We start from the raw sequence: 14,435 nt of genomic DNA, 5'->3' as shown, positions 1-14,435 counted from the left end.
CAGATCAGGTGTGCAGGCTCCTGACCGGCTGCTCAGCAGGGCAGGAGGTGCTCCCGGGTGCAGGGTTAACTGGCACCCGCTATTAATAGAGAATAAATGCAGCGAGAACGAGGGAAGGGTAAGGGGAGCGACACCTTTAAGTGAATTTTCACAGAGGCCCACGTTTTACTTTCCTTCTTTAAGAAAAACGCGCTGAGACACCTCAGTAGACACTTTCCGTCAGACCAGGTCCTGCCCCCATGGGCCAGCAGCTCTGCGGGGCTCGCTCCGCCTCGCGCAGCAGGGCAGGCCCTTCTCAGCGCACCTGCTGCTGCTGCTGCGGCGAGGCTCGGTCTCGGCGAGGAAAGCGTTTCGGCTCCCACGGCACCCACGTTTTCACCCGCTGGCGAGTCAGCGGCCTTTCCTGACGTTTTCAAGGGCTGAGGCAGCCTCGTGAGCCCTGAGGTGAGGCGGGCAGGCTCTGCCGGGGGTCACGCGGCCTCAGTTCACCTGCTTTCAGCGCACGTGCTCTCAGCGTCAGGAAGCACAGTGACGACCGGACGCAATGCTTTCTGGGCTGTCGGGGAGCGCGGGTGAGGAAGGTTAAGCGCAGGTACGGATAACAGGTGCTAGCAGTTATGAAACAGGAGAGGGGGATGCTGCCGCCAGACGTGCTCAGGAATAAACACGTGTGAGGGTCAGAGAAGGTGCAGGCTGCTCACAAGCAGCATCCCCGGCCCTCTGTCTCCCCGGTGCCCCGTCCTTGTCGAGAACCGAGAGGAACAGCAGAAACACTGCAGCTGGAGCTCACAGCCCGCTCCATCTTCCCGATAACGATCAGCTATTATTTACGACAGAATTTGAATTGGTTCAAACCGAATGCATTTAGAAGGGATTTGTAAGATAGCCTTATGAGATCTTAGGGGTGGAAATGGTTTAATTTGTATTTTTCAGAAAAATGGACAGAATTCTTAAAAAAAAAGTCTCCATTATTGTCTACATCTGCTCAGATAAAGTCCCCACAGCCACAGTCCTAAGCTTTGCATGTGACCCTGACACGCTCCGTGTGGGAAAGCTACATGTCGATGCGGCCCGCACGCAAACAACAGTACCTGCTCATCGCAGCCCTGCTCCCCCCACGCAGCCATGTCACCGACCTCCTCACATTCGTTAAGCATTTAAACATCCGATTAGAAAGTGTTTGCTAGGAACATAGGAAATACGGCCTCACAACGCTTTGGCCGTTCGAAAGAGGGCGTTTACACGGACGTGCAGCTCACCTGCTGTGAAATCTCCAGTCAGGTCGATGAATGCGTGAGAATGTGGAATTCGCATTTTACTTTTAGTGGTCAATGCAGGGTGCCAGGATAAATTCCTAAAAACAACACCAAGATTTTCTTAAGTCAAACATCAAATGAGCATTGTTTTAAAACAAACAAACAAACAAACAATCGGTGCATGCAGACGTGTAAAAATTTTTATTTCCTTTATTTAGCTGTTTCACATAACCCAAGCTTCCCCATCTGACATTCTCGCTAGCAATGTAGGAGGGTTCCAATATCTGCATTTCTTTGTCAACACTTATTACTGTCCATTTGTTTTATTATAACTATCCTGTGCTCGCTGGCCATTTGTATATCTTCTTTGGAGAAGTGTCTATTCAAAGCCGTTGCCTGTTTGAAAATTGGCTTATTTACTGCTTTATGTTTGAGTTGTAAGAGTTCTTTATAAAGACTGAATACTAGATCTTCATCCAATGTATGACTTGCCAATGTCTAGTTTTTCTTTTTTGCTTGTCCTTTTGGTGTCATATATAAGAATTCATTTCCAAATCCAAGGTCATGAAGTTTTACTGCTATGCTTTCTTCTGAGAGTTTTATAGTTTTAGCTCTTATATTTATACATCTTTTTTTAAATACAAGAAAAAATGATTAAATATTTTTTCCTAGACTGTAGTAATGGTTATCTTGTATGAATATTAATTTCAAAGTTTGAGCCATGCAGAAGAATTTAGACTCTACCTCAAACCATATAACAAAAATTAACTCAAAATGGATCCAAGAGCTAAAACTAGAAAACTCTTAAAAAAGCAGTGATAAATCTTCATGACCTTAGATTTGGAAATGGATTCTTAGGCATGACACCAAAATAACAAGCAATAAAAGAAAAAATAGATGAACTGGATTAATCAAAATTAAAAACTTTTGTACATCGTAAGACATCTCATCTCTGATAAGGCTCTGGTACCCAGACTACATCAACAACTCTTACAGCTCAACATCAGAAAGACAAACAACCTAATTTAAAAACGGCCCCGGCCTAGCCATTTCTCCTAAGAAGACATACAAATGGCTGCCCAGCCAACAAAAAATGCTTAACATCATCCGTCAGTGAGGAAATGCACACCAAAACCAGTGAGCAACCACTCCCAGGCCGGGGATGGCACCATCAAAAGCCAGGCGTATGAAGTGGTCCAGCGCCTGTGGGAAACAGGTCGGCATCCCTCAAAGCTCAGACACAGACTCACACAGGGCCCTGCCTTTCCACACGAGGCATCTACCCGCAGAACTGAGGGGTGAGCATGCTTACGTGAAAGCATCCCCCCCAGTTCATTGGCAGGCATTCCCGTCCGCAAGGCCCCACACAAATCAGCCTCCTGCAAAAGGCCTTGCTCTCCTCCGACCTCTCCCTATAACACGTTCTCCACTAACAGCGCTGTGGTTTGTGTTGCAGCCACTGGAGGAACCTTCTCTTTGAGGGGTGAGCCCCTCCAGGCACCCTGACCCTTAGCTTTATGCCTGCGATGCCTCACCAGGACCTGCCCAGGTGCTGGCGCCCCGAGTCAGAGGCTTCAGTAGCACCTCCCACTCTCTGCTTCTAGTTAGAATTTGCTCCCCCCCATTATGTCCAGCCCCTTATGGAAGTACAGACACGTCATCTCTGAAGAGCAATTTAAGGCTCATTAAGTCCAACTTAATTGTCCACACAGCATCCAACTGGCTGTGCAGCAAACAAGGTTTGCTTGTGAATTCAGTTTTGATGTGTTTGGAGAGTGGAGAGGAACAATTGCTAATCTGTGCTTGGCAGTGGTGCCTGGGAGAAAGAATACGCATTCATCAGGAGGGGTTTTTCTGCAGAGTAACTTCTTCCCAATGACCTCCGTATACTCTTTTTAGCACACGTCAGGCTTCGGCTGTAAGCTGAACATGGCAGGAAAAACAAAACCCAGCACTACCCGTACACCCTAATTTTATTATTTTAACCAAAACTCCATGATATAAGGTTATGATGAATTTTATAAATTGAGAAACTGTATTTAGCATTTGTTGTAAGGTAATTCAATGCCAGGCATTCATGCTGTGTTCTTTCAGACTACACACGGTTAGAAATGCTTAAGATAACTTCAATTAAGTTCAATTGAATACTGGCTGGTTCACTTCTTTTTAAGGTAGGCCATGCATTCATCGGTCCTTTAAACTCTAAGCGTTCAGGTATTTTTAATTACTAACAAAATAATCAGACTCAGGCTAGAGATTCTATGACAAGTTTAACCCAAAGTCATTTCAGAAGCGCTTCCTGGTGTTTCCAACAAATTTGTAATTATAGGCCAAACTGAGTTAAAAACAGGCTTTTATGAAGTTGAGCTTAATGAGGTTAATCATGGGTCTGTGATTAATTACTATCAGCACAGTTATTGATCTCATTGCCTATAGAATTTTCTACAGGTCTGCTTTAAAGTAAGCTACAACTAGAATTTTGGAAAACTTCAAATAACCGGTGATATTTTTCCTAGGAACTATTTGACAAAAATGTGCATTTCAAATGAAGAATTGAGAATAGTGATAAAGAGCAATAAAGAGGGGATGGGCCATATCCAGTAGAAAGATGTTTTATCTGAGCCTTCCGTTGTTTTAAAAGTTTTGAATTCACTGCTAAAGCTTAAGTAAAAAGTCAGGTTTCACCTGAAAACCTGGATTTCCAGCTTCCCTGGGAACATCAGCAGGCCTGACAACCCCTGGCGAGCGCCCGCAGGCAGCGGCTTCATCCCTTCGCTTCCTCCTGGGCCCCTCAGACGCCTGAGTTGGAAACTCCTCACGAACATTAGCTGTGATCTTGCTCCCTGAACATTCCACATGAATCCTGCAGGTCATCGCAGTGTTACCGTGGATATGCGCTGCCTGTCCTCTGCTGTGTCACATGGACACCTCCTACAGGCGGTTACCTGACCCTCACATGTATGCAGGGCCCTTGCACCACGCTGCTGTGTACCACGGCGTGCTGCATGTTCATGGTTGAGAATGGAATACAGATACAGCTGTTTATCAGAATCAAATGGTTTAAAATGTTATAGTTCAAAATAGAATTCATTTTTCCTTCTACCTTCAATGCGGCTCTTTGTACTCATAGTTTTTCAGTAATAAGAGCAGACACCATAGTTTTCAAGCAACTGTGCTCACATAAGCTATAATCTCATCCGTGCTCAACTCCATTGGAAGGCCAAGGTCGCAAGTACAAGCTATTCTGATTACAAAGGAAGAAACAGCAGCGATGAAAGTGGGCAGTTCTGAGCCAGGTTGAGTGTATTGGTTGACATTTCTTGACCTCTGTAGAAAATTCCAATTATTAGCTTTCCCCCCCACGGGAAGCATACTCATGTCAAGGTGTTCTGATTTGTGGGCCTCGTCACCCTTAATCTCAAAGAACAGCATTTATCAAAGAATCCATTTAAATGTAATTAATGTCAACCACAGCTTTTGGTTGCCTATGGTAACTGCTCTTTGAAGTGACTGCTAGTCCACCCACTTTCCCCCATCAGCCTGTGCCGAGTTATCATTGTTCAAGGGAGCCCAGTGAGGGCACCGACTAGGCGATGAGTCTGGCATAAAGATGGGTCTAGCTTAGACTCTAGCCTGCTTCTCCAAGCTGCCTCGTTTTTTTTTTTTTTAAATATCCTCACCTGAGGATATTTTTCATTGATTTTAAGAGAGAGCTGGGAGGGTGGAGAGAGAGAGAGGAACATTGATGTGAAAGAGGCACATCAATTGGTTGCCTCCCACACATACTGACCAGGGCTGGGGTTTGAGCCTGCAACCGAGGTACGTGCCCTTGACCGGAATCGAACCCGAGACCCTTCAGTCCAGGGGCTGATGCTCTATCCACTAAGCCACACCAGCCATGGCAGCCTCGTTCTTTAGCCCACCGGCCCTCACACATTTCTGCTCAGACAGACTCTAAAAGAATTTTGAAAATCTGTGTGCCCTTGACCACAGATTTAAATTCATTTCTAAGAAATGTAACCTAAATATTTTCATCAGCCTAGATAGCTGCGAAATAGGAAATCTTCAAATCTATTAGAATTGTTGAGATTTTAAAATAAAACAGTTACTCTTAAAAATGCATCCAGTGGAATATAACTACCATGCTGAGTTGCTACGGGGACCGCCATCCACACACAAACATGACACGCTCCTCTTTAACGCAACCGTTCCCTCTATCCTTGACGTTGTGCCTCCATCCCACTTCCTTACAGAACTTCACCATGATGGAAAAGTTTCTATATCTGAGATCTTCTTAGCGATCACTCGATCCTATGTCTCTGAAGAAATGCAGGTCTACAAGTTGGTATGTCAATTAAAATTGGTATCTAAGTGGTTTTGTTTATGTATCCAAGTGTTTAAAAAACCCTGAGGTTATTTTAACTACGAGTACAACTGATAAGAACACACTTTATACAGCTTGATCACGTACTAAGCCAAAGGTGAAATTGTACGGGAAATGGGTATTTGTAGGAGCCGAGTGGAGCTTTATCATGGATTGGCTCCTGTGTCCTATGGCACCGCTAGAGCGAGACAGGATCAGCAGTCTACACCCACTCTTCGCCCTCACAGACTAGGTGCTAAGAAATCCTGTTCATATGTCCTATTAAAATCTCCCTGGGAATATAATACTAAGAAATTATTCTTATTTTGTTAGGTCTGATATACTGTAATTATGTATTTTTTAAAATCCTTATTTTTTAGAGCTATATACTCAAACGTGTATAGATTACTGTGGAGAGCAGCTACAGTGTTTGGACAGGTTCAAGCCTTGGACTGATGAGAAGGCACAGTCCTCTCGTGGCCACGTGCAAGTCCCGGCTTGGAGGGCAGGGCCCTCCCAGCACAATTATAGCCAACAGCTGTAGTTGTGAGCTTGAATCTGTGGTCCGAACACGTGGCCCCATGTGCCTGTGTGATAGAGTTCAGGTGCATGTAATTGAGTGGGACTGAAATCCACGAGAACGTTGTAAACATCTTGATCACGCCCTTACTTTGCCTCGTGGCATCTGCTATAAAATAAAGACACGGCTTGTGGGCGCTGGCGCTGTCTCTCTCCATCCGAGAGGGCAGCGTCCCACCGAGACCCAGCTTTCTTCTCTTGTCTGTCTTTTCTAATCCTTTCACCGTCCCCTCTCAGGGTCACTGAACCAGGCTGAGCTGGCGGCACATAAGGCCCCTGGGGCTGAGTATGCCATGGCCATGCCAGCTCGCCACAGATTACACATCTGGGGAGGGAGCTAGAAGTGAATGAGCTAAGACTGGTCAGGCGTTGATGACGACAGCTGGATGACCAGTGCGTTATGCACAAATTCATGGCTCTGTCCTCTCCCGCTGCGCATACGTTTCAGGTTTTCCATATTAAAAGCAAAAAGGGAGCTGCAGAGCTGCTGGCGTAGCTGCGGGTTCAGTGTAGGGGAAACGTCTGCCGTATAATCCAATCCGCAGAGCCAGGCCTCACTGTCTCACCAGCCTCCAAAAGAAAGTTATTTCTGTCTGAAGGAGTCTGACCTCATTTCTCCAGTTCACATAAATGTGCGAATATGCATCTCAAGGAATATCATAAAAACTGCCGAGCCAAGGACAGACTACAGAGTGTAGGGCAGACTACCCAAAGCAGCCAATGTTAAAATAATGACACCAGCAGGAGGGATTGACAATTATTAAGTTTTTTTTAATCCTCACCTGAGGATACCCCCTCTCCCCTGACTAATTTCTAGAGAGAGTGAAGGGAGGTAGGAGGGGGAGAGAAAGAGAGAGAAACAGGACTGGTTGCCTCCCCCGCAACCCCCGACTAGGGCGGGGATCAAACCTGCCACCGAAGTACGTGCCCTTGACAGGGAACGGACCCGCAGCCCTTTGGCCTGTGGACCCTGCTCTGACCATTCAGTGAACCAGCCAGGGCCAGAACCAGTTCTAAAAGCCATAGTTTTTCATGAATCATCAGAGAAGCAAAATCTAATATAGAATTCACAAGGAAATAAGCTATGCGACTGTCACATGATATTCTAGGTAGGTTTCCTGTAGACCCAGGAGAAAGTTCATGAAGATACTAGACAGGTTCCTGCGCAGTCCCAGCCCGCGAGGCAAACTCGCAGGCCTCGCTGTGGCAGGAGTGGCCCGTGCAGCCCCCAACCGCCCCCCCCCTCCCGCCACAGCTCCTGGCCACGAAGGCAGGTCCCACAACCCCACACATATAAGGCTCCTGGCCACCAAGGCAGGTCCCACAACCCCACACACACGCAGATGCTGGCAAAGCCAAAGCAGGACCTCCCTCCACTGGCCTGTTAACCAGGGTTCTCTTCCAGGCGCTTTTCACAGCTTGGGGGGTAAACAAGTCTCTGGTTCAGGATTCACAGCAAGTCAAAGGTCACTGTGAACAGCAGCAAGACACCCACGTTCTTTACTGCAAACCTTTGGAAACAGTGACAGGAAGTGTGAGAGCTTCTCTTCACCTTGAATTTTAACAACCGACTCATCTGCGTGCCTGTGAATCACATCTCAAAACCTAACCACAAAAATACGCGACTTCTCCAAAGCACAGAAGGAGCCGCCATTGATGTCCAAGCCCCTGGGCAGATGATGGGTCCAGGGAAGTGTCTGTGTGCTGGGAAGGCAAGAGTAAATACTGTACTCTGTCCTCAGGAACGAAAATGTGGCTTCATTTGCAAAATCCCTCTTAGCGGTTTTGTTATCAGATACAAAAGAAAGTAGCCAAGTGGAACAGGCTAGTGAAAAGTGCCTGGTCATGAATTCTGTGTTAGGACAGCTCTATTTTAAGCCTAGAGGAACTGTAATGAAGATCTTAGAACTGGCCCGGCCGGCGTGGCTCAGTGGTTGAGCACTGACCTGTGAACCAGGAGGTCATGGTTTGATTCCCGGTCAGGGCACAGGCCCAAGTTGCGGGCTTGATCCCCACTGTGGGGCGTGCAGGAGGCAGCTGATCCATGAATCTCATCATTGATGTTTCTATCTCTCTGTCCCTCTCCCTTCCTCTCTGAAATCAATAAAAATATATTTAAAAAAAAAACGATCTTAGAATTGCAAGGCTCCAGATGGTTTCTCCCGAGAACAGCTGCTGGGACGGGAAGAGTCCTCGCACACCACTGGTCAAGGAGAAAGTGTACACGGAAGGGCCCCAGGGCGAGGGAGGGATGTTGACTCTGACAGCAGTCATTGCTCACTGAACAAATACAAGGAAAAGGAAGGCAGTGCATCCCTAAGCCTGGGCGCTGAGGCGGAGAATCAGGCTCCATCCAATGACCCAGCCTCCACACGGGCCCGGGGCCTGGGTCTCCAGTGTCCAGAAGGCGGGGGAGATGCGGCTGCTCTCCACAGAGCGCACTTGCAGCCCCAACCGGACGGCCTGGGAGCGCTCACGCGGACCAGACGCCCTTTCCGCGTCTTTCCCACCAAAGGTTTCCAGTGGCTAATGCAATCGGCTCACACTGACACAGTCCCCGTAGGGCTGACACCTACACCGAATTACACGGTAATAAGCATGTCGTTTACTCACCCTCCTAACAGAATCTGTGGCTGGCTGGCTTCATGCGTGACGCCAAACACATCAGGAATTAAATCACCATTGAAGCTGAAAAGAAAACACGAGGCAGCGATGTTATCCAATTCTCCACCGTGGCTTTAGAAGGAAAAGGACCCCCGGGAGGGGTGGGAGACATCAGGATGCTCACAGCATCTGCTGTGGTCCAGGAAGGTCAGCAGAAGGGCCAGGGCCACCTCCAGGCAAACGGTTTGGCTGTGGTCACCAGACGCTCCGGCCCTCCTGCCGTGGCCACGAGGAGAGCACATGTCTCAGGGTCCGGCTGCACACAGGGGTGCGGGGTGAGCAGGACGAAACCTGTGCTCTAGACCCTGGGGCTGCCGCCACCTCTGCCTGACCGCGTCCATCCCCGAGGGACACGGAGACGCCACTTACTGCAGAACCTGACCCAACCTGTTCAGTCGATGGACTTAGGAGAAATAACCGGCTGGTATCCAAGTCCAAAGGGGCCGCTGCATGTTGCGGTAACAATGAAAACATGCAGCAATGGAAGAAACCAAGCTGAGTGCCGTAAGGAGATCAGTCCATGGGTTTACAGAGCTCTGAGGGCCACTGACCTATTGATATCATGACTGTGACTTTAATAACTAGGAAAGGACAGAGTGGCCATGTGCTGCTTGTCCCCCAAATGATCTCCACCGCATTCCTGAAATCCCTGAAATCCGTACTAATTTTATCCCTGTATGAGTCTGTATTGAGGAAATAAGTGAGAACATCCAGGAAGAGCTGTAAAAAAGGACAGAAGTTTCTCCTAAATATAAAAACCCGTGTAAAACGCAGGAGGAAACCCTGTACTCTGGATATCCATCCATGAAGTAACAGTTTTACCCAAAGCAGTTCTCTTAATTCCCTGATTAATGACATGGCTGGAATCACCATGGGTCCGTAACAGACACAATCAAAACTACTGAAACAGAAAGAAAACACAAATCCCCTCTTCTTTCAAAAATAGCGAATTTCATTTTCCTCTTTCCTCCATCATGGCAAATAAATACATCACTGAGAGCCCGGGCCCTATCGGCTTTAAAGGGAGAATGAATTTAGTGTCAATACTACTTAGCAAAGTAGTTTTTAAAAAATATATATTTTTATTGATTTCAGAGAAGAAGAGGGAGAGAGAATTATGGATCGGCTGCTTCCTGCACGCCCCCCCACTGGGGATCGAGCCCACAACCCGGGCATGTTCCCTGACAGGGAATTGAACCGTGACCTCCTGGTTCATAGGTCAATGCTCAACTGCTGAGCCACACTGGCCGGGCAGCAAAGTAGTTTTTCCTGTGAAAAATTTTATTTTATGTTTGTAAGTTTAAAACGACTCAAAGGGAAGCAAACGCATACTTACTCCATAATCAAAGGTTCATCTTGAAAAGTCCTGTTGAGCATGGTCATGTTATTAGGATCTGTAAAGAAAGCAAACACATAAATACAGGCCCTTTGGATTAGCTTTTATATCCACCCGTAGGAAAAAGATAGTCTTTCAATTATTTTCAAGATTCATATCTAACGAATTCCAACTGTTACCATTACGGAGACACTATAAACAGAACTCAAACCGACAGCCAGTTTGTAAAGACAAACCACTGGGCGAGTTCACGCCACAGTGAAGACCGGCCTGACACCAACTTCCACTTGCACTTCCCTCGACCCACCACACGGGCCTCCTCCTCCAGGTCCGTGCTGACAGGCTGAGTCTGAAGCAGGAGAGTCCCGTCTACATCCCCATGTGACAGAAAACACGACTGCGCCCCTCCAGGAACAAAGCTGTCCGCTTCGCTACGAGGAACTGGCTTCAGGTAAGGCTGGAGGTCTGGGGGGACATGGTCTGACTCTCAACCCTGCTCCGCCCTGGCAGTGCCTCCCTGGGGAGCCTTTCTCAGCCAGCCTGGCACCGAGACTCGGAGGTAAGCGTGAGGCTTGCCCACTGGGTGCACGGGGAGTGCCAGAAGGCAGGCGTGCGGGGACGCACAGCAGGAGGGTCTGATCACTGAACTGTGAGTCCCCAGAGGCAGGTGCAGGGCACCCAGTTTGCAGGGAGAATCACAGCGGGCGGCACAGGGGCGTCCTGGCAGGTGCTGTGCAATGGCCACTTTCTGATGGTGAAGAGGCAGTCGCTTCCCTGCAGGCTTTGGGGGTTGTTCCAGAAAGTTCAGCCTACGGTGTGCTCTTCAGCCATCAAAAGCCTCTAATAAATCTCTCTTCTTAAGCTATCCAGACTGAATTGTTTTCTGGAACTGACCTCAGAACAGGTCGAGGTTGAGAATGAAAAATCAGAAAATGGACTTTTTTTTTTACACAATTACTGACACTCAAGAACTGCAATTTAAAAAAAACTCTGACTTCAGAACAAAATGTTTGCTACATCAGAATACCCTTTCCTATCCAATGGTAAGTAGTAGAAACTCCTAAGACAAATTCACCTAATGTTTGATTTTTCCCCCAGAAGATGACAGCGCTTAATCCACCGTCGACATGATTTTTGGGGAGATACGTCAGCAGGACGTCCATCTGCGAGTCTCCGTCGTAATCCCCCGGCACCACACCTGTGATCAGTGCGCTGTGATTCCTGCGAGAGAAAGGACATCTTACAGTTGTCCCACAGCGGACACTCCCAATGCCAAAGCTACAATTTCCCAGAACGGGTTCATTTCATTCTCTTCTCAGTATCTTATCATCCCTCATGGACGCAGGCCCCTTGGTCTACAGAAGAATTCAGGATGAATGCAGAGTGGTTTTAAGAAACAAGACCATGCCCAGCCCGTGTGGCTCAGGGGTTGAGCATCGAGGCAAGAACCAAGAGGCCACTGATTCGATTCCCGGTCAGGGCACAGGCCCGGGTTGTGGGCTCGATCCCTTGTGTGGGGTATGCAGGAGGCAGCTGATCAATGATTCTCTCCAATCACTGATGTTTCTATCTCTCTCTCCCGCTCCTTTCTTCTCTGAAATCAATAAAGATATATTTTTAAAAAAGAAAGAGAAAATGAGAACAGAGGTCACTGATCTTTTCCTCAGTGCAAAGGATTCCTTCCCCCCACCTCCCACCTCTCACCTCCCCCTCCCACCTCCTCCCTCCCACCTCCCACCTACTCCCTCCCACCTCCCACCTCCCAAACACGGTTGACCTGATAAGCCTGTGAGTGAGCTGCTCCCGGGACACTCAAGAGGAGGGACAGGCAATCCCAACACATTTGGGAAAGCAGATTAGAGAGCAAGGTAGTGACAGGTGACTGCAGGAACAGACCTGGACTCACCAACTTTTATCTATTTTCTAAGTAAATCATTTGTAACCTTTGCTACATTCATTATTTTTCCAAACAAATGACTTCCGACTCATACCTCCTAACCAGTGGTTCTGTGTCAACGCCACAGTTGGGTGCCATTGAATTCAAAGACAATCCAACCAACTGCTGGCCATCCCTTATGACACTGATGCCCGTTTCACAGAAACAAATACATCTGTACTTACTTCAAGGAAACCTTCACTCTGGGTTTAAAATAGGGTGCGCTCTGGTCTGCCAGAAAGACGATTAGATCATTTCCTAAAAGAAGCGAACACAGGGTGTTAGAATAAGGCTCCCTGGTCAGACTTCCAACCAGTGTTTACAGGAACCTTCCGGGCACTTTTCTCAACAAGAAAACTTTTGTTCGGCTCTAGTTCACCTGCCCTTTCGAGGTTAGTCCCCGAGTCTGATGGGACGGAGATCCCTAGCGGTACATCACCGACCCAAGGCTCAAAGGAGGACGGACATGGGAAACGTAGCCGGGAAGGACTTCTGCCAGAAGTCGGACCGGTCGCCTTAAATAACGTGCCTCGTAACTACTATATATATATCTCCCACATTCTAAGGCTGTTAAATCGAGTTGTTTACCCATTTCTTCAGAAAAAAATCACTTCTACCGTCGTGGTAAACAACCTGCTTCCCTATTTATAATGGTCTGGCCCTCTAGCAACTTCGGCACGAAATTATAGATAATTTGCCTACAAATGTCAGGTGGTCATAATAATCTGGCCACTCAGTGTATATGTCAGCCCTGTCTCCCCCAAACCTAACAACGGGGCCCCTCATTAAGGCTGCTGAGCCCATCGCACGTGTCACAGGAAGGACACGGGACTCCCGCAGCGGGGCTCTAATAAGAACACGGCTACGTATTGAAGCAGAACCAGCCGAGTCCTCCCAGACCCTCCTCTTGTGGCTCCCAGGTGGAGGCAACCGTGGAACTCAATGAGCATCCACTGAACGGACGTTACAGAACCAGACCCAAGCCTCCTTGAACGTCGTAAGATGAGACTGTGCCCAGTTTGAGTGGAGTAGCTACAGGTGTGGGAGTAGCACCCTTTCTGCAACATGTGGGGCCCTACAAAGGCAGGGAAAGTATCCGGGTCCGCAGGAGGTCCCGGGCCTGGCAAGGGCCCCAAGAAATCTGGGCGGGAATCCCGTCCGTCAGGCTCGGTATAAACCCTTCACTCCTGTCTTCCTGGCCTTGACCTTAAACAGTACCTGGTTCTGTGGGTCCTCGAGAATGCCCCGGCCCCGTAAGGCCCACGGTCAGCCTCGAGATTTACAAAAAGGTTTGCCCAGTGATGGTGAGAGCAAGGAACTCCCAAGAACCCCGGGTTGGCAAAGAAAGCAGTGATATGGAAGACTAGGAGACTGATCCCAGCAAGGATGGGGCAGCCGCACACAGCAGGCCCGATGGCTCGGGAGGGGGCGTGGAGAGTGGCAACAGCAGCGGTTCTCAACCTGTGGGTCTCGACCCCTTTGGCGGTCGAACGACCCTTTCACAGGGGTCGCCTAAGACCATCCTGCATATCAGATATTTACATGACGATTCATAACAGTAACAACATTACAGTTATGAAGTAGCAACGAAAATAATGTTATGGTTGGGTCACAACATGAGGAACTGTATTTAAAGGGCTAGAGAAGGTTGAGAACCACAGGGCTACAGCGTTTGGACAGGTTCAAGCCTCGGACTAACTGACGCGAGGGCACCACCGATCCTCTCGTGGCTTTGCCACGTGCAAGTCCCAGCACAATTGTAGCCAAAGGCTATGGCTGTGAGCTTGACCTTATGCTCCGAACCTGTGGGCCCACGTGGCTGAGTGATATGGGCTGCGGGAGGTGCGGCAAGTAAACAAAGCTTGACCAGGTGCATGTCATTGAGCAGATTCCAAACCCTGGAGAACACGGTAAACATCTTGACCACGCCCTGGCGGAATCTGACTATAAAATACAGACGCGGCTTGCAGACCGTGGCGCCGTCTCTCTAATCAGAGGGCAGCGTCCCACCCAGCCCCGGCTTTATCCTCTTGTCTAACCCTTCAGGCCCCCCCCCACCCCCCTGCCCAGGCTCACCCCTGGCCGAGCTGGCCCCGCACAGGGGGGTGAACTGGCAGGTGGACACCCCCCGACTCCCCCCGCCCCCCACCCCGCTTCCATGCAAAATGCTCCTGAGAGTTGTGGAGTTTAGGGGCTGGGAGGGCCCAGTAGCTCCCGAGAAAGGTGGGGCGGGCGAATGAGGTCCACTGGGAAGAGATGTCAGGATGCACCTGCCCGGTTCCCAGGGGAGGAAGCAGGAGG

The 14,435-nt window shown here is 48.6% G+C and overlaps 1 protein-coding gene across 1 annotated transcript in view; it reads right to left on the bottom strand.

Moving 5' to 3' along the window:
• The window catches only part of ITFG1 (integrin alpha FG-GAP repeat containing 1), a 45,679-nt gene extending 33,217 nt beyond the window's left edge, over window positions 1–12,462 (bottom strand). Inside the window, exons 1-5 of the mRNA XM_014447601.2 lie at window positions 12,320–12,462; window positions 11,274–11,419; window positions 10,199–10,256; window positions 8,812–8,886; window positions 1,260–1,354 (exon numbers count right to left, since the gene is read on the bottom strand). Of these exons, the coding sequence (XP_014303087.1) occupies window positions 1,260–1,354; window positions 8,812–8,886; window positions 10,199–10,256; window positions 11,274–11,361 (316 nt within the window). The 5' untranslated portion in view covers window positions 11,362–11,419; window positions 12,320–12,462. The remainder of the gene's footprint in view (window positions 1–1,259; window positions 1,355–8,811; window positions 8,887–10,198; window positions 10,257–11,273; window positions 11,420–12,319) is intronic.
• Window positions 12,463–14,435: the final 1,973 nt, after the last annotated feature.

The sequence above is a fragment of the Myotis lucifugus genome, unplaced genomic scaffold, assembly GCF_000147115.1.
Source record: "Myotis lucifugus unplaced genomic scaffold, Myoluc2.0 scaffold_686, whole genome shotgun sequence".
NCBI classification, from domain to species: domain Eukaryota; kingdom Metazoa; phylum Chordata; class Mammalia; order Chiroptera; family Vespertilionidae; genus Myotis; species Myotis lucifugus.
Note: the sequence above shows the minus strand (reverse complement) of the source record. Positions and strands in the feature narration are given on the sequence as shown.